This window comes from Rhipicephalus sanguineus, chromosome 2 (assembly GCF_013339695.2).
Source record: "Rhipicephalus sanguineus isolate Rsan-2018 chromosome 2, BIME_Rsan_1.4, whole genome shotgun sequence".
NCBI lineage: Eukaryota > Metazoa > Arthropoda > Arachnida > Ixodida > Ixodidae > Rhipicephalus > Rhipicephalus sanguineus.
The window spans coordinates 7,206,666-7,229,164 of record NC_051177.1 but is presented as its reverse complement, the minus strand read 5'-3'; the positions used below and the strand labels follow the sequence as shown (position 1 = coordinate 7,229,164).

The window sequence follows — 22,499 nt, the reverse complement described above, 5'->3', positions numbered from 1 at the left end:
CAAAGCAAGTTTGCCGCAGCAGCTGAATACCGGGTGCCCAATAACGCGATTGCGGTGCGACTGTGGATGGCGACAACGCCTTCCTGAAGTCCGTTCCGGTTGTTCGTGAACGCCGTGTTGGCTTCCTTGCGTCGCACATTTGCGGCTTTTCGCGCTTGGCGCGCACCGATAATAGTCCACATGAAGCGGGTTGCGGCCAAATATGACCGCATTACCGAGTGTTTCGTCCCGATAAAAAATACATAAGCTTGCCGGGACCAGAGAACACATCCGAACTCTCCGATTTCCTTAATTAACCCTGGTTGAGTTAACGAGCTTTTACTGTATTCATTCACAAAGACAGGACTTGGAAACACGGACAGAAGAAACAAGTCAAGACACCACAAACGCGGGCGTTTGTACTGTCTTGACTTGTTTATTGTGTTCGTGTGTTTAGAATGTTTAGTTTCATTCTGATGGCTTGATGGCCGCAATATGAGCGTAACGAGCGTAGTTGAGCCGTAATTTATTGCTTCGCACGGTGATGTTTCAATAGCAGTATCTTGTATCTTAAGATACACGATACATTGCTGAATGTATAGGAAATATTGATGCTCGTTTTGCGAGACGCATCGCGATACAAATACAAGATACCCGCAGAGATACATGCGTCTTCGATGTTGCCCAGCACCGTCCAAGCACAGATAGTCACCAAGAGAAGCCCCAATCGTTTTATTAAATGCGAAGCATTTCTTAGCGAACTTCTGCAACTTTGAGCGTATCTATCTATCTATCTATCTATCTATCTATCTATCTATCTATCTATCTATCTATCTATCTATCTATCTATCTATCTATCTATCTATCTATCTATCTATCTATCTATCTATCTATCTATCTATCTATCTATCTATCTATCTATCTATCTATCTAGCCGCCTACGACTTTGTGGTCTCCTGGTCGTTTCGTTAACGGTATGTATACCAAAATTGGTATGGCATAACATGACTTTATGACGAACATAAATTACAGGTCATAACATGAAAATTATGACAGGCATGTCATGAGTGGCATGATTTAGATGCCACGGTGTTGGTGCTCTTGCGGTCGTTTCGTTAATTTGAAATATACCAAAATTGGTATGACGTGACAAGAGTGCATGACAAACACAAGTGACAGGTCCAATCATGAAAATCATGACACGCATGTCATGTACAACGTGATTTACATGACATGGTCTCCTGGCGCTCGCGGCCGATATATACTAAAATTGATACGACGAGACATTTCTGTACGGCGAACTTAAATGACATGCGGTAACGTGAAAATCATGGCGTATGTCATTTACTCCATGACATACATGCCCCGCTCATGGTGCGCTTGCGGCGTTTTCGCTATCTTGACATGCACCAAATTTCGTATTCCACGACATGACTATATGAAGAACATAAATCACAGGTGGTAACATGAAAGCCATGATATGCATGTCATGTAGAGCATGATTGACATGCCATGCTCATGGTCCACTCGCGCCCGTTCAGCTAGCTTGATCTACACAAAAACTGGTATTGCGCGACGTACCTGTATGACGAACATAAATGACGGGGGTAACATGACAATCATGACATGAATGTCATGTAGAGCATGATTTCCAAGCCACGCTCATGATGCGCTAGCGCCCGGTTCGCTGGCTTGATATACACCAAAATTGGTATTGCTTGACGTGACTGTACGACGAACATAAATGCCAGGTGGTAACATGCAAATCATGACATGATGTTATGTAGGGCATGATTTACATGACATGCTCATTGTGCGCTTGCGGCCGGTTCGCTAGCTTGGTACACCCTAAAACTGGTATTTCGTGACGTAGCTGTATGACGAACATAATTGACAGTTGGTAACGTGAAAATTATGACATGCATGTCGTGGAGGGCTTGATTTTAGTGGTGTGCGAATATCAAATTTTTCGAATACGAATCGAACACTAATATCCCCCTTCGAATATCGAATCGAATATCGAATATCAAGGGAAAAATGCCTCCACAGTAACAATATTTTATTTCAAATGTAGCTATTTGAAAAAAAAACATTAACAGCCTGACTGGCAACACAACATACACTGCTATTTCCAGAACACAATGTCCAGGCTAGCACAATGCACATCACAACACAAGAGTGAGAGAGAACAACTCCGGCAAAACAGGGGAGGGGATAGGGATGGAGACTCTTGCGTGCCCGCTTGCCCTAGGGAGGCGGGGGCCGTACTACAAGCCCGAAGGCGAGCACTGGCCACCTCGCGCTCCAAGGGGAACGTGGCACGTGCTGGATCTTGTCTCTGTGGGTAATCTTGCCTTCGTTGTGATGCTCCGTATCTTCGTCCTAGACCTTGCATCCACCCTTATCCGTTGCCCCGCGAGCGAGACGACGTTTCGGGTTTCTGCCGGTGAGCTCGAGGACGTGCTGGACGACGGCCCGTTGAGTCTCGAGGTCTGTGCTGGTAATCTTATTGCCGATCTTGTCTGGCATCTCGATGTCTTGGGTGTTGGGTGCGGGAGGCGAGCATTCCCAGAGTATATGGCTCTGGGTGGCCTGTGCCTACTTACACCGTTGGCACGTGTCCGTGTGATATATTTCCGGACAGACCTGTTTCGCCCATACCGGAGTCCAAATTGCTCTTGCTTGTAACTGTCGGAAGGTGGTCGCTTCCTTGCGTGTTAGGTCCCGATGAGGTGGTGGATACTTGCTACGGCTTGCCCTGTACCACTGCAGGACTTCTCCGTACTTGGTGATGGCAAATTTTTCGCTGTTCGCGTTCTCGGCCTTGGCTTTTGCCGGGTCTGCTTCGCGCATATCGGGGAGCGATGACGCGAGCCCGCGTCTTGTTAGCGCGTGCGCCTCCCTGTCTGCTTCCTCATTGCGGTTTGGACCAACCGACTCGTCCAGCTTGCCAGCGTGTGCCGGGAACCACTTGATCGTGACGTTGGTTGCCAGTCTTCCATTCTGTGCTGTTGAAGTTAGCGCTCTTGCCGTGGTGGGGTATAGGCTGTTTTGCGAAATGTTGGTGACCGCCGTTTTTGAATCGCTTATTATCGTGCGACAGTCTGTTGTGTGCATTGCCAGTGCAATGGCGTATTCTTCCGCCTGCGCTGGTGTTCTGCACCGTATGCTTCCTGCGGAGTCGAGTTCCCCGGTGTTTGCTCTGAGGATCGCCGCCGTATAGGCGTTCTTCACGTTGTGGTATTTGGCCACGTCCACGTAGTAGGCGTGTGGATGGTTGCGATGACTCTTTGTTAGTGCCACCGCTCTTGCCGTTCTTCGTTCTTGGTCATTCTGCGGGTGCATGTGTCTTGGTGCAGGTGGTATCCGGATCTTGCGCATCACGTCTTGGGGTAAGGCGGCCGCTTCCCTCGGTGAGGTATGTGGTATTTCCATGCCTATCCTGTTCAGAATGGCTCTCCCCGTTCTGGTTTGCGCTAGGCGATGGTACTGCGCTGTTCGTTGGGCCTCCATGATCTCTTCGAGCGTATTGTGTACGCCCAAAGCGAGCATGTGCTCTTTGCTTGTGTGATGGTATAGCCCTATGGCACTCTTGTATGCCTTGCGGATGGCAGCGTCAATTGTCTTCTTTTCGTCCGCCCGCCAGTTGTGATAGGACGCCACGTACGCAACGTGGCTAATCGCAAAGGACTGTGTTAACCGCAGCAGGCTGTCTTCTTTCATGCCTTGTTATATCACGGCACAATCAAAGTAATGACTAGATGTTATCATGAAGAAATATGAGTTGCTCCACATGATCAGGCAGCAGGCGCTCCCTTCTAACAGAGATAACCCCCCCCCCCCCCTGCCAAAGAAAAGGCACGCTCTCTTGGAACAGAAGTGGCTGGTATAGGGAGGTACATGGGGCAAAGCTTTGCCAGACTGGGGTATCTGAATGTGCCTACAGTCCGCCACCAGTCACATGGGTCAATGTCTTTCTTCAGAAGTGGTCCCGCATAGTGAACGAGTGGTAGTGCGGCACGTTACGGCCGCATAATATTGAAAATGTACGGTACATGATCGCCAACAGCGCTACACGTCGGAGATGCACGAACAATAAATCATACATATTGGGGCGCTCGTCGCAGGCAGATATCGTGCCTCCGTGTACTTACGATGTTTGTCGCTCCTCTGGGCAACGTTTTCAGCTATACGAACGCAGCAGAAATGTGGAAGACGAGTTATTTTATGCATGATAATTGAATCGCATATTCGAATTTTTTGAATATTCGACGTTATCGAATAATCGAAACTTTTCGAATACACTATTTTCGAATCGAATACGAATATTTCGAATGTAATATCCGACGAATATTCGAAACTTTGGAATATTCGCACAGCCCTACTTGATTTACATGCCACGCTCATGGTCTGCTCGCGGCTGTTTCGCTAGCTTGACATATACCAATATTGTTATTGCGCGACGCGAATGTATATGAACACTAATGGCAAGTGGTGACATGACAATCATGACATGCACTTCATGTACAGCATGATTTGCATGCCACGCTCATGGTGCGCTCGCGGCCATTTCCCTGGCTTGATACACCAAAACTGGTATTGGGTGACGTAAGTGTACGACGAACATAAATGACAGGTCATGCATTGTATATACCGTATTTACTCGAATCTAAGCCGACACCCCCCCCCCAACTTTCGCACATCGTTTCTTTTTTCGACAAAAACATCGGCTTAGATTCGAATAAATACGGTACCAGAATATACGTTTTATTATATAAAAGATTGTACATACATGCACGCGTGACAAACATGGGATATATAGTGAACTATCTGGCATGACCTGAATGACTTCATTTACCTCAAAATGAAACAAGGCGATGTATGCAGCTCTCCGCTGGCTGCTTCGCATTACATCGATTCCCACGGTGCGTGGAATCTGCCGGATTTTAACACGAAAGTGTTTTATTCCGGGGTCCACCAAGACTTCAGCACGCTGTCCACTGCGCCACGGTCACCGACTCTAGAGGCTTTGCAGACGCGCCTTTTATATCTACCACTCTCCCGGTCGGCGGGGTGGTGTTGCCCTCTGGGAGCGGTAAGGTAAAGTAACTCGTCATTACTGTGACCTCCGCGATTAGCACCTGCAACGCGTTGCACGTCCGTCCCATTTGGCGCGTTTTCAATAGAAGTTCCATTTTGTCAATGCCTTAACACACCGCGAGGTGGCGACCTTAGCGCAAGCGTCGTGAAAGCGTCAGCCTCGCTCATTGCACCACGCTAATCCAAACCAAAAATAGCTCTGCGACGCGCGCCTGCCTCATCTGGCTGTAACACCGCGTTCCACGCTCACGTGCTCGCCCCGAGAAAAATCGCGCCCGGGCTACCGGGGTGGCACGACGCGCTTTGCGTTTCCCTCTAGTCCGGCCGTGGTGTTAATCACATTTTAACATGCCGCGGGATGGCGACCAAGTTCTGCGTCCAATATGCGACGCTGTTCTGGTTATCACACCTCGTTCTCTGATTACGCTTTCACTGTTAACTACTGCAGTTACCACAAGGGTTTGTTTAATCATTTAACATGGACGCTAGTCGTCGGGATGGAGATGAACTACCAATCATCAAAGTGGGTGCATACACGTTAAACGGTGCCATTAGCGGTCAGTCATCTATATACATTGTACAGACTCTCTTATATCAATGTACAGTAAACATTCAGTTACTTCTGTAAGGGCACGTTTTACTTTCGTGTTATTCCGATTCCTATGACGGAGGGATCAACCATGTTTTTTCTTTAGTGTTTGCCCAATTTCTGTGGCACATGAGAAAGAAAGCACAGTCATGTATAGCAAGAGGTGGTCAGGGAAAAGCCCAGCCAAGTCAGGACGAACCCACCAGCTCGGCTATGACCCATCCAAGCAGTGCTAATTCTTTCTTAATATTTTGCTATGTAATAGAATCGACTTTATATGGCAATGTGCACGGACCCTGTAAACCAAACAGGCGTAAATTGATTGTTGCTCAGTCATAGTGCGCTAGTGTTAAGAAACGTGCTAAACGTACGAATAACTTAGCAGCTATACTAACGCCTAGGTTAGCGCTATTCACCAGGTAGTGAATTTCACTAGCTGCATTTGACTACCTTAAGAAATGAGTACTTTTGCGACAAGCAAATATTTAGTGTTCGGTTAGTGCCGACCATTCATTCTAAAAGTGTGTAGCCGTAAGGCCCTGTGTAGCACAAGTCCACGACTTACATGCACCGTATGGTGTCTGTCAGATTGGTGTCGAACTTGAGGAACTGCTTTCCTTTTCGAGTGTAACCAGTGATCTCGTTTCCTGCCGCCACAAATATCTTGTCCTGGATGCTACCGACGGGCCCGCCTAGCTGAATGCAGCTGACACCTTTTCCTGGCAGCGTCTTGAACACCGTCTGCAGTTGCGAAAGTTGAACAATGCAAATGGTGTCATCGGCAAATCCATCTCCAAACAGCATACGATCGACAGCCAAGGCAGTTGCCGGTTTTCACAACTGAAACCACGTACTTACTTCAATGCGACCACGGCTGACCCCGAATGCGTGAACAACGCCAGACTGACTGCCAACCACCACCTGAGAGAAGAATACTACCCTTTAGTTCACAAGGCGCTCCAGAGGGCTACCACTGGGCATGGCACGAAGAATTTCAGTACAAAGCAGTGACAAAGACACATTGCTGGACTAGCAACCTTGAATGTGTCGTGTTTGATGCCGTAGTGAGTGCTTCGTGATGGAATCTATCTTACAAGCTGCAACACACGAGCAAAGACGCTTACCTTTTGACACCCTTCCGATGAGCGCGGTTGGATCTTGACGGCCCCTCGCGATGTCCCTTCGACCTGATGGGAGTCATTTACATAAGTCAGAATAAAGTGTAACATTTCGATGTCGAACTGATTTGCAAAAGAAGCGCTAAGGGGAATATTCCGTTAACGTGCTCCAGATAATCAACATGCGCACTTCTTAAAATTTAGGCCCTACTTGAATAGCGGTCCTGCATAGCAGGGAAAAAAACACCTCTAAAATATCGATCCTTTAAAGCAGCACTTTCAAACATTGCGCCATATTGCGCGTATATAAGCGCTCCTCTTTGAGAGCATTTGAAATAAATATTATGAACGAGGGGCGAACACAACGCCTGTTCGCTGGGCCGGCGGCTCTTTCTTAGCGTTTTTATTGCGATATCAATTATATGGACACTCTCGGCAGTTTTTTGCCGTCGCCGTCATATGCCGCATGCGTGCGTGCCAAAGTGCATCGACGCGCTCTCTGCCGGCGCGTGCCTGTTGCCGAGAGGGCTCCAACAGCAGCGGTGCGCATGCGGGTCCCATCATGCAGCTTTGCCTGACGCGGTTACGGTGCTCGTCAACTAGACGTCAACTAATACCCGTATCACGCGGCCGCGCAAAAAGTCTCTTACGTAAGCGGTCTTTTGCTATGTTGAAAGTCTTTTTATGAAGAGGCGTTCCCTCGCAGTCACACGGCACCGACGATCTCTTTTTAGAGGTTCCTTCCGAATGCGCTACCGAAAGTGTGGCGCTCGCTTTCAAAACAGAACCAGCGAAAACAAAATTATGTATCTAGATAGAAGATGTCCAAATTTATTGTATGGCACGTTTGTTGACATGAATTTAACAACTCCAGTTAAAAAAGAAGGTTGACGCAATAGTATCTTAAGAAGCGTTTGCACAACTTGCGGCCTTCATATATTATTCTGGCAACAGTGGGCGTCTGTTTTCCTTGTTAGCGCTCTTTTCTGCCTCGCGATGGATGATCATACGGAGGAAAAAGTGACAATTGCAAGTTTCGTAGCGTACCATTTCTCTCTGGAAAACGATGCAGACGCGGCGAGACGCGGCAGGCGCTGCTGCGATGTCGGCTTCCCCGCTGTGTTTCTGCGAGCGCAGTTCATGCAGGTTATCCTCCCATAGCCTAATAAATGTCCAGGTGTCTCTCTCAGACCACTGTACATATTTTTCTAGAGGGTGTTGACTGTACCCGAGGCTTCTTTTTTTTCTTGGGCTGATTGCACACCGGCGTTCACCTTTCCGCGCTCACTCGCGTTAGAGTGTACTAGAATATTTTGAGTGACGAACCGGCTGCCGTGGAACGGCCCATTTTGTGTAGAAAATAGCGGCGGCGCTGCAGTCGACTACTCTTGAAAGCGTCCCCCGACATCGCAGGCGGCTGTTTGCCGGTGTGTTTTAGAGGCGGCGAGGTAGAACAAAAGGAACGTAGAAAAGAACGCTCCATCGCAACTGAACTACATTAACGTGCCGGCTACAACTAATATGCGCCGTGCGAGCGCCTGGCAGACTCGAGTTTTTTTTTTTCTTTTCTATGCTTTTTTTTAGGAGCGAAGCTCCTTAAGGGGCCCTCCAAGACTTTTTTTCGAAGCACCTACATCACTGCCGACCGCATCAACGCGTAGTGGCGCTGGCCAGAACTACTGTGGGCGGAAATGACGAAGATGAGCGCTGGCCTACGATTGGATAAACGTAACGTTAGAAGTAATAACGGCGTTGCATCACAAAAGGAGTTATTATTGGGTTTAGGTTTTCTTTAGCATGCTTTTTTCACTGAACACTAACTAGACGAACGATCTTAGACTTTTCCAGCTTTAAAACTGCAGCGCCCGGCAAAGAATGCGCCGAACGCCACGGCGCCAGCGGCGCTGGAGGAAACGCGCTGGGGACGCTCCAGCCGCCGTTGTTTGAAGAAACTGAAGGGAAAAAAATGTAAGAGCATCGCAACAAGAAAGATGACTAAAACTGCAAAACATAATAGAGGCGTTCGCGATCGGCCTCGTTTTGCACGTGCAGTTCACTCTTAATTAAACCACGTTGTTTGTTACTACCGCAACGGCGTCAGCGTCATCATTACGTTGGAAAGAACGGGCAACATTGTGTGCAAGCTTCCTGTACGTAGGATCTTTCAGTTCATTTCATTGGGGCGCCATCTGACGTCACAGGGCGAGTGAAACGTGTTCAGGTGAGCCCGCGAAAATCGAGTTGAAGGTATGCCTCTATTTCATTGTATTTTGAGTGTTCTAGGCTGAATAACTTTGAAGTGCGTGTTCCTATCGCTGCCGTTCTTGCTGCTCTAACCTCTTCAGCCGTCAGTCTATGCAATCCGAAAGTAAAAAATGCAGAGCAATGGGATCTGCAAAAGTGTTAGAGGGCCCCTTTAGGCCTGGACACCGCAGGCGCCATCGAAGCTCTCTGCAACATAGATGCGGCGCCGGTGCGGAAAGACAATAAAACGCTAAGCGCGGTGTAAAAAAAAAAGTAAAAAAAAGGCGTGCGCGGCGTTCGGCGCGCGTTGCACAGGAAACAAGGCGCGCGGCGGAGATAAAGTTTCAAAGCGCACATAGTCGTTTGCGTCCCATTTCTAAGGAGCTTCGCTCATCGGTTGTGTTCGTACACAGTACACTGCTTATTCTTTATTTTTTTTTTTATGACGCGCAGAGTGATTGCACCTTGTCGTGCTGTAGTGAAGCGCGACAGTAATGTAGTTCTAGAAAAGGCTGTTATGAACCTGCCGTTTCTTGAAATTTGCTCTAAGCATTGCTTCAACTTGCACGCAACGTATACACTGTTAAGCTCAGGGAATTCAAGCACTGCCCACGACGTCAATGGAACGACGAAATTGTGCAGGTCGTCAACGGAGGCGGTTTGCTAAAAAGCAAAGCCCACGACCGCACCCGCCGTTTCACTTTACGTTTCACCGCCTTCGTTCGCAGTAGCGACTGTTGAACATTCGTCGGGCGACGACGCATTGCCCTGCTCAATGCGACGTCGTTTCCATTCACTGTGACCGTCAGACGCATGCTGACACCGCTTTGTCCGAGGCCGCGGCGCCGGTGTTTCCTTGGAGAGAGATGACGATGCATTCGGTAAAATTGCCGGCACCGCGCCAGGTCCAATAGACGGATTTTCTCTCCGCACTGGAACTTCCGCTCCGTTAATTACATGCACGTAGTCTCGCTCGATGAAGTGAGGCTCAAAGTGATATTCCCACACAGCGCAATCGGCATCGAGGGGCTTGTCAAGTCGGCACAAATATCTTTACGACACAAGTTGTCGCTCTTTATCATTGGGAGTAGGATGCCTTGATGCGCGCTTTCTCCGCGCATAGAGACACACAAAATTGGAGCTTTAAAAAGCGATATCTTGTGGCCTTGGTTCATGCGTGCGTACATAGTATTGGCCGCGAGATCAAGCGCAGTCGCCGCCTAGCGGCTTCTCGCTGAACCGCGCCTAGTGCGAATTGCTCCAGGCGTCGTCTGCTAGCCCCGTTGTGTTTGCATATTCGCGTACGTCACGCAAATCTTCAAAAGGCGGTTTGTTCCGTTGCGTTAGCGCAACTTTAACCGCTCGTACGTATGCCTAACACGATGTAAAGAAGCATTTGGCCTTGATCGGCTGTATATGCATGTAAATAAGATCATTGAGTGCACTTGTCGAGAGTGCTGTGTGTGGTCGTCGTACCCTCCATCCACGAAAGTCATATCAGTGTAGGTACCGCTCTGTGGTTCAAGCGCATTGCAAAGTGCACTTGGCGTTGCCCTAAAAATGAGAAGTATTAAATCTCATGTGAATATAGCCTTTTAGCGGCGCGGTGGTAAAAAAATGGCTCGCATGTACTTGAGCGTTGTGGTTAGGTGTTGTTCATACGTTACACGAAGAGCTTTAGTTGTGTACGGTCCTGGTCTCACTAGAGAGAAATATTTCTGTTAAGTCACGTCTGACACTTCGGTACTTATATTGTCCCTAAAAAGAACAGAAAATTAAATGACTCGGAAATCGCAAAAATGAGTTGCCTTGCGCAATTTTAATTTGTGGCGAAATTTATACAAAAACACCCGTGTACTTAGATTAAGATGCCCGTTAAAGAGCGCTGATGGTCAAAATTAATCCAAACGCCGTAGTTTACATTTATGTCATAGTAATTTCACGTGAAGCCGCATCTTTTTTCCTTTACATTATCTTGAGCGTTTGTGTTGCGTTGTTCAGATTGACGGAAGACAGCGGACATTATTCGTTTCAGAAAACTTACTTTGGTCCCGTGAAATAACCAGACCTTTGTTCCATTACTGTCGTGCAAGTAATCAATCGAAGAAATTTCCGTGCTGTACAGTTACCTTTGTGTACTGTTACTGGAATAAAAACAAGCGTGTCGTACCGCTAAAGCGCTGTCAGCCACGTAGCTTTCCTCGATAAACCTATCAACTGTCCCACATTTCATGGAGAACTGAATGAGAAATGAGAATGCATATTTGAGCACGCAGTGCACAAAGTGGTATTTCAACTCGTCGTGCAGGAATACGGGCTTTTGTTTTTGTTGGGGGTTATCCAGATGAACAAGAAGTATAGTTATTTCAGTCGCGCTATACAGCAGTGCGTATAGGTGGAACACAAGCTAAACAAGTAAAACAACAAGAAAACGTCATTAATTGCGACAACGCCGACTGTCGCCGAAGGCGAGCAACCCGTTCGTTGGTAGAATGCGCTTCTCTCACAAGTAATTGTAACGTCAGGCGCGCTTCGTGCATTGATTCGGGAATGAAGAGCGCACATATTACCACAAAGGTGCAGTCAACGCATTCTGTTTGCCGGAAATCGGGTCACATCGCTCACAACGAAGCGCTGTTGTGCACGTTTGTATACGCGCCGACAACCAACTATCCACACAAGCGCGGCGAAGATGCTGCCACCTGTAGCCCGATCTCGCGGCGAATTGCACCCGGGCGCTTAGGAGTGATTTAAACGCTGTTCGTTTTTGTTTATTGCATGTGGGTCACTTATGCGCCGCTCAACTCGCAGACGCGAACGCAAGCGAGTCAGAGCATGCCAACTTTCCTCGGCCACGGCCGGACTCGACCCTCTCCTCAGGAGAGAGTCGAGTCCGGCCGTGCCTCGGCGCCGGCGCGGCCGGGGAAGACGGGAGACGCACGCGTTCCTTCATTTGCGCGTGTCGCGTCCCTGGCCGTGTTAAGGATCATGCGACGCCAGCGCCGCCGCTACTTTCTTCAAAAAAGGGGACACCGGTGTGCAAGGTGCGCCGGCTTCGGTTGCACCACTCAAAATATTCTAGTACACTCTACTCGCGTCCACGGAGGAAGGAAAGAACGGGAGAGTATTTCGGCCGCGCGTTAAAAAAGTCACGTGGTACACAGAGCTGCTCCGCGCGCGGCGGTCGCGGTTGCCTAGACGACGAAGACGCGGCCGCGGCGGCACTCCGACCGTCGTTGGGTTCTGCGGCAGTGCCATGTTTCCTTTAGTATTTCAAAGTATTCAGTGGGCATTGCGATGAAGCAGTGACTGCATGAGCTGCACGCCACAGCGCACAAATTCAACATTCAAGGGTAAAATTTAGCACAGCTTCACTGACTTGGCGTCGCGAAGACTGACGAAACTGCGGAGCTGGTGCCTTTCCTTGGCTTTGGGGTGCGTTTTTTACTAAGTACTATTTTAGCTGTCGATACAGCGATGATAATATGACGCCGCTAAACGGTCCGTGAGCTCCTGCTTTGGCCACTCGCAAGTCAGGATCGGATTCCCTTCGTTGCTGGGCGGCCGACGTCTCTCTTCCCGACGAGTTTTGTCGTGCAGTTGCGGCGACACGCCTCTCTCACTCGAAACTCGGGGTCGGCCCGTCATCGTTGGGCCCATATGCTCTAGCGAATTCCCACCATATTTCCCGCCGCGCCGCTTCTTCTCCCGAAGACAGAACCTTGTTCGTACTCGCCATACTCGTCGCCGAACGTCGTAATGCTCTGCGCCGACAGTGCACGCTTTTGTACTGCTTTGTTCACTCAGAATTTATACTTGCAGCAACAACGAATTGAAACAATGTTAGTGCTGTTAAATCAAGGTGTGCGGCCTAGAGGTAGGGGGCACTCTTGTAAGCTCAGTGCGAGCAGTCCGGCCGCATTAGAATTAACACCACAATTAAAGCACGATATGCAACACGTACGAACTGACGGTCGGATGTCAACAAGCATGCACGCTAGCAATAAACAAAGATAATGATGTGCGTCTATCCTGGCCTCTCCTAACTCCATCGCACAGTAGTCAGGGAACACCAAGCCCAGCTTTTTACTCTGCCGAAATAACATAACACTACCGCAGAAGGGGAGCGCATACTATCGATACGATGGCCGGAGCCACCGCGTCTACGCGTCTCCGTCTCGCCGGTCTCGCTCGCCTGGCAACGGCCAGACCCCGCCAGAGGGCCGCACTTTTTTAACGCGCGGCCGAAATACTCTCCCGGAAAGAACAGAGGAGGGGCCCTGACGCATGCCCTGACGTCACTCTCGGTGAAGCCGGAAGTCGGCCATATTGACCGGGCAGATCCTCCTCTCTTGTTGACGTGCGAACAGCGCAGAGGAAGGCGCGTCGCTCTCTCCCGCTCGAAAAGCACGTGGGCCGCACGGCGCGCGTGCCGTGGCGATCCGAAACCAACTGAACGGAATTCAACACGCTGGGCCAGCGCGATACCGCTGGCGAAATCATTTCGTGTGTTGCAGTTGCGCACGAGCCTACAGCGTTCGTCGGCTCGTCGGTCTACCCTTGAATGCCCTTCTTCAGCGTCCGAGGTGAAAAAGCAAGGAGCGCGCGAGCGTGTGTTGGTGGTTAAGGCAGTTTAGGGGCCTGGCGTTTCTCGCGTCGACTGCGGCGACGGCTTCTGTAACTGACGAAACGACTGTAGTGAGTGCACGGAACGTTCGACTAGCCATATCGTTCGGTTGGCAAACTGTGCTTCGGGAGGATAAACAAGCATAACCAAGTAAACAAGCTTTCGCTCAATTGCATAACCGGACCTAGCCGAGCTAAGCCGCAGACATTATTTTAAACGCTTTAGTTTTATGCTGCTGCTTTGTTTTCTTCTGTTCGGGCTATCAGCCACAATGCGAGCTTGACGCGGCGATAGTCTACGAATACAATCCGCGCAATCTCACGGCACTTAAGAATGCTCGGCGTAGATCGACAAAGCTCGTACTTCACGTACGTACGTACATTCCGGCGTACAGACCCATGACTAAATCAACGGAAGTTTACGAGCACAAACACGTATTTTCGTCATGGTTACGAATCGCTTTAACTTACTGAACAAGGCGGCCACGCGTCGGGGAAATGTGGCTACCAAAGCACACCGACAAGGAGGCAAGCACAAGAGAACGCCGCGAACTATAGATACACTGACTACGGCGCGTGGTGTCAATGTATGTACGACATCTATTCACACACTGTACAGAAAACACGATCGGCCCTGCGCCGCCTTCTATGGTTGCATTCCGCCTCTCACGCGGCGCCCGGTCATCGTGTTCCACGTAAAAGCTCACCGCCGTGAGCAATATGCGACCGGTGACAGCTTGTGCATGGTGCAGGAGTGCGAATGACACTCGAACGCGGTTGCTCTAATGCCGAGAGTACACTGCTAGAAGCGAGCATCGCAAGCAAAGCAGAAAACGCGTTTTAATGCGCACAAGCAAGTTCCGACTGTAAACGTAGAAGAGCACAAATCTACATATGTGATGTCCTCATTTAGTCTTGCGGGGCACGAATGTTTCGTCCGCTGTCACAAGCAGGAACACTGCACAACCGTCACTGACCTGCAGGCGTTCGTCGTGGCCCCGTGCTGTCATGGCGGCTAAGCCCGATTTCTCTAAGCACTTCAAAGCTTCAAATACGTACTTCATCTGCTTTATCCGCTGCACGGTACGTGGATATGCGCTCGTTCCACGCACTGTTGAGGACCCGTGGCTACCAACAGGTTTTGTAAACGTTGCTAGATACAATACCCACTGGTTGAACACCGCGTAGCGAAAAGCGCGGTACAAAAACATCGATATCATCCACGGTTCGGTACAAGACCTACGGAAGCGCTCAAGCCGCCGCCGCTACTCCAGCTACACTGCACAACACGGCGCGCCACGTAACCATAGCAACGCCGCCAATGTGCCCTGTCGATATGGCCGCCATGACGTCATTTCCTCCACACTTTTCTGCCAGCGCGCCGGCTGGGCATGCCCTCTTCTCCGCTCTCTCCTTCCTCCGTGCTCGCGTCCATGCTACTCTATCCATGCTCGCGTCTGTGCGAGCGGCCATAACCCCAACCCGTTCGCCCTGTTTACGAGAGTACACAAAAAATAACGTTTAAATGGTGTTCTTACGCTGCTTACGACAAATGAAATTTATTTTGATGGTGAGCCCAAGTGACACCGAAATAAAGAGTTGCCGATTTTTTTCACCACTTCATAAATGCTGACGCCCACTGGTTTCGAGGCTACTCTTTTACCGCCGTGAAAGAGTTCGTCGAACGCTATTTCCAGAAAAGACCGCTTCTGAAAAAAAAAATCGCTCTCTGTCGTGTGACAGCGCGGGGAACTCTTTTTCGGAAAAAGTCTTCTTGCTTAAAAGTCATTTTAGTGTCCGTGTGACACGGGTATAAGTGTCGCTTTCCGTTGTTTTACGCAGATGGCGCGGCGGGCGAGCGTCGCTTTCTTTCATTTTTTTTGTCTTCCACTTATCGCGCGGTGATAGGCCGTGCTTCGATACGCGGCAGCAAACATGAACCGTTTGCAATAATAGAACACCGCAGAATAAAACAAGGCATTAGGCAGTTTTCGAATAGCGTACGCACAGCTCTTCGTTGGCTTTTCGCGCAACTGCGCATGTGTCGTACGCTAAGCTTGCGTGCTCCCGTCAAGTGACGGAAATAGCGGGCACAAACTCTAACGCTAACTTAGCGTACGCTATTCGAAAGCTCTCTATTTTGGGCCACTTATCTATGGGCGTCGGAGAAAGCAGTGCGATGTAAAGCGGAGCAGCGAATGAGGAGCTGCGTAGACCGCATTCTTTGTTTTCAAATCAAGGCATCCATGTTTCCCCTGTAAATATTGTGGGCCATAGAGTCATTCCACGCGATACCACTTTGGTACATACCCATTTAACAAAACGACTACAAGCGTCCCAAGACTGTGTCATGTGAATCAAACCGTACATGGCATACATGTTACGATTTGCATCTTACGCCCTGTCACTTATCTTCGTCGTACTCTTGTCCCGCCACACCAATTTTGGTATATATAAAACTAACGAAATGACCGCGAGAGCACCGAGACCGTGTCATGTAAATCATACCATACATGACATGCAAATCACGATTTTCATATTACCAACTGTAATTTGTGTTCTGTGTACACCACGACACACTATAAAAACTTCCATACATGCGTATCACATAAACGAAATGGTCGCGAGTGCACTATGAGCGTGGCATGTAAATAGTGCCGTACATGACATGCATGTGACCATTTTCATGTTGGAATCACCGATATATTTGTTATACAGTCATGTCTTGCCACACTAATTTTGGTATATATCACACTAGCGAAACTGCCACGAGAGAACCATGAGCGTGGCATGTTTTTATACTGTACATGACATGCATTTCGTGATTTTCATGTTACCAACTGTAACCTATGTTCCACATAGAGACATGCCACGCCATACTAATTTTGATATATATCAAGCTAACGAAACAGCCGCCTGCACAACATGAGCGTGGCGTGTAAAACATATGCCACACGACATGCATGTCATGATTTTTTTGTTACCACCTGCAGTTTACGTTCGTCGTAGAGTCACATCGTGCAATACCAATTTTGGTATATATCTAGCTACAGAAACAGCCATGAGCAGTACATGAGCATGGCGTTTAAGTCATGGTATGCACGTCATGCATATCATGATTTTAGTGTTAACACATTTCGCTTATGTTCTTCATATAGAAATGTCTCGCCTTACCGATTTTGGCATATATCCTGTGGGAACCACGCCCACCGGATATCGCGAGATAGCGCCACGTGCTGCGCAGAGGCGGTGCGCGTGGCCCAGCTGCGCGGCTTAAAAGGGGCAGCCTGCGCGCTGCCCAGGGGGAGGTGCCTGGGATGCCAGGAAGGAGGGATGCTGCCACCCGTGCTGGCCGATTGCGGCTGCCGCCGATCATGGTCGCCGCCTCGTCGTCTTGTGTCCCTGGACCGACCCCGCCGTATGCAGCGTAGAGTTAAAAAAAATTATTGTAGTGAGTTGTAGCCTCCGTCGTCCTTGCTTTAAGTAAGGACGGGAGGCAGCAAGCCCAGAACCCACAGTTGGCGCCCAACGTGGTTTTGCTCCCGCCCGCAGGAATAGCACGGTGGACGTAGGTCCGGTCCCTTGTCTTGTTCGTTGAATTTCCGTGTAGCGCATTCTCGTGCGTGTTCTTTTTTTTCTCTTCATGGCGCAGGCAGACGGAATGCATATCCGGTCCGGCACGATCTTGCCTACCGGCGGCGAGCAGGATTCTTCACACGAGCAGGCTGACCAGCTACTGGCACAGCAGCAGAACACATTTCAGCGTGTCGCTGAGTTGTGCAACACGGTCATGGACCGCATAGGCACTCAGGCCGGCGAACCACAGCTCCTACCTCCGGCCACGCTACCCACGTACACGGGTTACGACGACCCGAAATCTGTGGCGGACTTCCTAGAGGAAATATACAGGTATGTCAGAGCGACCGGTGCCTCGGAAGCGCACGTGATAGCTCGAATCCTGCCGTTGGCTTTACGGGATGCCCCAGGACAGTGGTGGAGGCTACAAACGCCTTTCACCACATGGGCAGAATTTGAACAGCGCTTCCGAGAGGAATTTCTGCCCCTGGGTAGGAGCTGCGAGTCCAGCGTGAGATCTGACTGAGAACCCACCATCCGGACGAAAGTTTGCTCGAGTACGTCCGGATGATGCAGGAACCGCATCGCCGAGCAGCACCGACTGCCTCGGAAAGGGACCAAGTAGCTCGGGTCATTCGACAGTCATCCCAGATTCAGGCCATTGCTTTATGGGCGCACATTCGAAACCCTTGAGCACCTCGCACGGGAGGCCCGCGATGTACAAGACGCCCTGTTAGCTGAGAGCACTTACGTGCCACCGCCAGCGCCGCAATCTGCTCTTGATCCATCACTGGCTTGGCGCGCCCCCGTAGCCAGTCCCTCATGCGACCTGACGAGCCCAGGCGCATTCACGGCTATCTCCTCCCGCGCCCTGGACCCCTTCGCACATGAGCAAGGGCGGCGCAGGGCCCCATTGAATACCGTATCAGGGGTAAGCTGTCCCTGGGAGCAAGCGTCCGCGGAGCAGCGTCATAGTGCAGAGCGCTCGCTCCTTACTCGAGCCATACAAGAGCATAGTTGGTCGGACCCCCAGTACCGATACGCCGGGTTCACAAGTCCTGCGCGAGCCGACTGCGACAGGCGCTCCTGTTATTGGTACTCCGGGAGCCACTTCGCGTGATTTCAACGATAGGTTAACTGGCCAACGCAGACCTACCCATGTCGTATGCTACCAGTGCGGTCAAACTGGTCACGTGAGGCGGCAATGCTTTGCGCGCCGTAGCGCGAATGCAGGAGGTTCGGGAAACTGCTTCGGCCGGCGACACTAAACACTGGCGGTGTGTCGCAGCCCACGGCCGTCAATGCCAGGAGCGTGGAACGCAGTCCGGGGCGTGTAATGGACGGACATCAAGCTGGTGAGTCAGTCATCGTTCCCTCTGTTTGCCGGATAACGCAGGCACAGTCTCCAGAACCGACGATGAAAGTTAAAGCGCTGGGCATTACCATACCTGCTCTTCTTGATACCGGTTCAGGAATCTCGTTAATCGGTGACGTGTTGCTAGAGAAGTGTGAAGCTAAAAAGATGGAAGTTTCGTAACTCAAATGTTCAAGCAAGGTGTGTGACCGGGCTAGCTGGTATTCCATAGTGACGTGAACAGCGCGTATAATACACAAGGACGAAGAACCGACGGTTCTTCGTCCTTGTGTATTATACGCGCTGTTCACGTCACTATCAAATGTTCACTTGCGGATGACATCAAGCCATGTATCAAACGCTGAAAGTTGTGTTCGCTTACGGATAAGTTTTAATGGAAAAACGAAGCTCCAGCGATTTGTTTGTTTGCCTGGCCTATCAGTGTCAATGCTTCTCGGTCGAGATTTTCTTGCAGACGATGGGCTCACACTCGACTTTCCGGCAAGAGGCTACCGCCTCCACGGACAGTCTGACACACCCTTTGCGGAGAAGACAGACTTCGTGCCTGTACCAAGACACGCGGAAGGCGTGGCAGCCATGCACATCACCCTGCCGTCAGCAGTCATGCAGTCCCTCGGCGACTTCACGCGAACGAACCACCAACGGAAGCAGCTAGAGGCCGTGCTGACACCGTTCTCGGGAATGTTTACGGAACGTCCTGGGAAGACCGACATCCTAGTGCATCGCATCAATACCGGCGACGCCGGCCATGGCGCTGCAACCCGAGACTGCTGAGCCGGCACAAGCGAGCTGTTCTCGATAGAGCCCTGGACGAAATGATCAACACAGGAGCCGTACGACCCTCGGACAGTCCGTGGGCCTTCCCTGTGGTTTGGCCCCAAAGAAAGATGGTACGGCACGTCTTTGTGTGGACTACTGCAGTCTCAACGCAGTCACGGTGAGGGATTCCTACCCATTGCCAGCAATATCGAGCATAACTTATGCGCTGGGAAACTCAAAGTTCTTCACCCCTATCGACTGTTCTCGTGCGTATCTGTAAATCGAGGTTCACCCTGACGATATCCAAAAAACTGCATTCACATGCCATAGAGGCTTCTTGATTTTGTGCGCATGCCATTTGGTCTTTTCAATAGTCCGAGTTCCTATCAGCGCATGATGGATATGGTCTTCGGTGATGGAAAGTTTAATTATGCACTTTGATATCTTGATGATGTGACGGTGTTTTCGCGTACGTTTGAAGAGCATCTGCAACACTTGCATACGGTGCTACAGCTCATGTCAGCAGCCGGTCTAACAGTCCATCCCGGAAAACTGCAGCTCGCTACTAACAAAATCAACCTTCTGGGGTTTGTTGTCGACAACGGCGTACTAAAACCAAACCCAGATAAACTGAAGGCAATAGCAGATTACCCCCACCCCCCACCCCAGAATACTAAGAGCTTGCAAAGGTTTCTCGGAATTATTGCTTTTTATCGTGACTTCATTTCGCAGTGCGCAGACATCTCCCGACGACTAACTCAGTTGCTGAAGAAAGACTCGAAATGGCTCTGGAGCGGAGAACAAGCAGCTTTCGACACGCTTCTGAAAGCGATCACCAGTAACGCCTCCCTTCAGCTGCCAGATCTTAACAATCCTTTTGTGTTACAGACAGACGCCAGCGATTACGGACTTGGCGCAGTACTTTTACAGGAATGCGCAGGTGCTCTGAGGCCCGTTGCCTTCGCAAGCCACACTCTGACCGGGGCGGAACGACACTACTCGGTAACAGAAAAAGAGTGCCTGGCTATCATTTTCGCATTAAAGAAGTTTGACATGTTTTTGGACGGGGCTCAGTTTGTCAGTCAGACTGATCACTAAGCGCTCTCTTGGCTGAAACGACTGCCTAATCCCGTACGTTGGACGATTGGCCCGATGGGCGCTTACCTTGCAGCGCTACGACTATGTCATTGAGTACAAGAAGGGTAGCACTAACAGTTGCTAACGCACTTTCACGTGCACCTTTGTCAATTGAATCACAGGTCGAGCCGGAAACACTATGTGCGGTTACGACACCAGCTGTGACAATGCAGTCACGTTGGGATACTTTGGTGAGTAAACAGGAGCTCCTTGCAGCACAGCAGGGCGATGGCCTTTGTCGTAAGGTGTCAGAAAAGCTAGCGGCTCGTGATCAAACTGACACCGGAAGAGACGAGGAGACCGACTGCTACATGCTCGGAGAAGGAGGCCTCTTGTTCCGGTACTTTCCTCAGGTTGACATTGGTAGTATGGAGTCACCGTTTCGAGTAGTCATTCCTCGGAAACTTCGCAAATTGTTCATAAAGTACTACCATGACAGTGCTTTAGCTGGTCACTCTTCAGGGCAGAAGACTTACGAGAAGCTGTGTCGTACTGAACCCGGCCAGGGTTGAAACAGGATGTATTACGCTACGCGCGTTCCTGTCCAGTTTGTCAAAAGGCGAAACCACGTGGGGGTTTACCGTTAGGAACAATGCCGTCAGTTGAGAGTACATCCCCATGGAAGATTGTTGCATGTGACGTAATGGGCCCGTTTCCCATGAGTCCAAGGCGAAACCAGTATCTGCTTGTTGTGACTGACCATTTCAAGAAATGGGTTGAATTGTTATCTTTGCGCAAGCTCACTTCGCAGAAAGTATGGGACTGCCTTCTCGAAACCTTCACGGGGTTCGGATTCCCTGCCCAGCTGACCCCGGACAACGCGACGTACTTCACCAGCAAGGTGTTCACGGATTCATGTGACGCCTTGGGAATTCGTCACAAGCGCACGTCTGTGTATCAACCGCAAGCCAACATCACGGAACGGGTAAACCGAAATCTGAAATCTATGCTTGTCGCGCATACTGAGCGTCATAAAGTCTGGTATCTGAAACTGGCGGAAATAGCGTTCGTAACTAGGACGACAGTTAATCGTCAACAGGTTTCACTCCTGCTCAGCTTAACCTGGGCAGAGAATTGAGCTTTCCGCAGGACAGTGCTTTGACATGCGCAACCGCTTCTTCAAGGCCTTATTCAAAGTTTGCAGGGTACCTGAGACAGAGGCTGACCGACGCGGTACAACAAGCCAGACAGCACCTCGATGTGTCCCGAATGGAACAGGCAGGACAGTATGACAAGCGTTGGCAAAACGTTAGTTTTGAGGTTGGGGACTTGGTGTTGAAGCGGACACACCCGCTCAGCGACGCCTCGAAAGGTTTTGCCGCATCCTTAGCCAACAGGTGGGACGGACCGTATAGAATTAACCAGAAATACAGGCTCTCGTATATGCTGAAAGATTGCTTAACTAATCAAGTGTGTGTCCCTATTCATGTCTCAGATCTGAAACCATTTTATGCACGGCAAGACGCAGCAGCTGGTGATCCAGATATGCCTCACCAGGGCTTGGCCACCCAGTCACCCACACCACCAAGCAAGTGGTACAACCTACGTCCCCGGTGACGGACAAAAGGGGTTTGCGAAAGTGACTCATTCCCTGTACTTGTATTTTTTTTCAATTCCGTTTTCCACAAATTTTGGAGGGAGGAGGAAGCATTCGTAGGCCTTCCCAAAGTACTCTAATCTCCCGTTCGCCTTGTTATGTGTTGAATGCACATAATTTTGTTGGTGGCGAGAAGAAAATGTTTACTGGTTTTCATTGTCCTCGCTATGCTTTAGGGTCCCTGCAGCCGGACCTTCCGGAACATCCTCCGGTCCCCACCACGTCATATTGAAGGGGGGGGACGTGTGGGAACCACGCCCACTAGCTATGGCGAGATAGCGCCACGTGCTGCGCGGAGGCGGTGCGCGTGGCCCAGCTGCGCGGCCTAAAAGGGGCAGCCTGCGTGCTGCCCAAGGGAGAGGTGCCTTGGCTGCCAGGAAGGACGGATGCTGCCACCCG

The 22,499-nt window shown here is 50.1% G+C and overlaps 1 protein-coding gene across 1 annotated transcript in view; it reads right to left on the bottom strand.

The window, feature by feature from the left end:
• The window catches only part of LOC119381037 (Bardet-Biedl syndrome 7 protein homolog), a 793,778-nt gene that overhangs the window by 689,690 nt on the left and 81,589 nt on the right, over positions 1-22,499 (bottom strand). The window contains exons 2-4 of the mRNA XM_049412187.1: positions 6,793-6,855; positions 6,527-6,589; positions 6,234-6,409 (exon numbers count right to left, since the gene is read on the bottom strand). Coding sequence (XP_049268144.1) covers positions 6,234-6,409; positions 6,527-6,589; positions 6,793-6,855 — 302 coding nt within the window. The remainder of the gene's footprint in view (positions 1-6,233; positions 6,410-6,526; positions 6,590-6,792; positions 6,856-22,499) is intronic.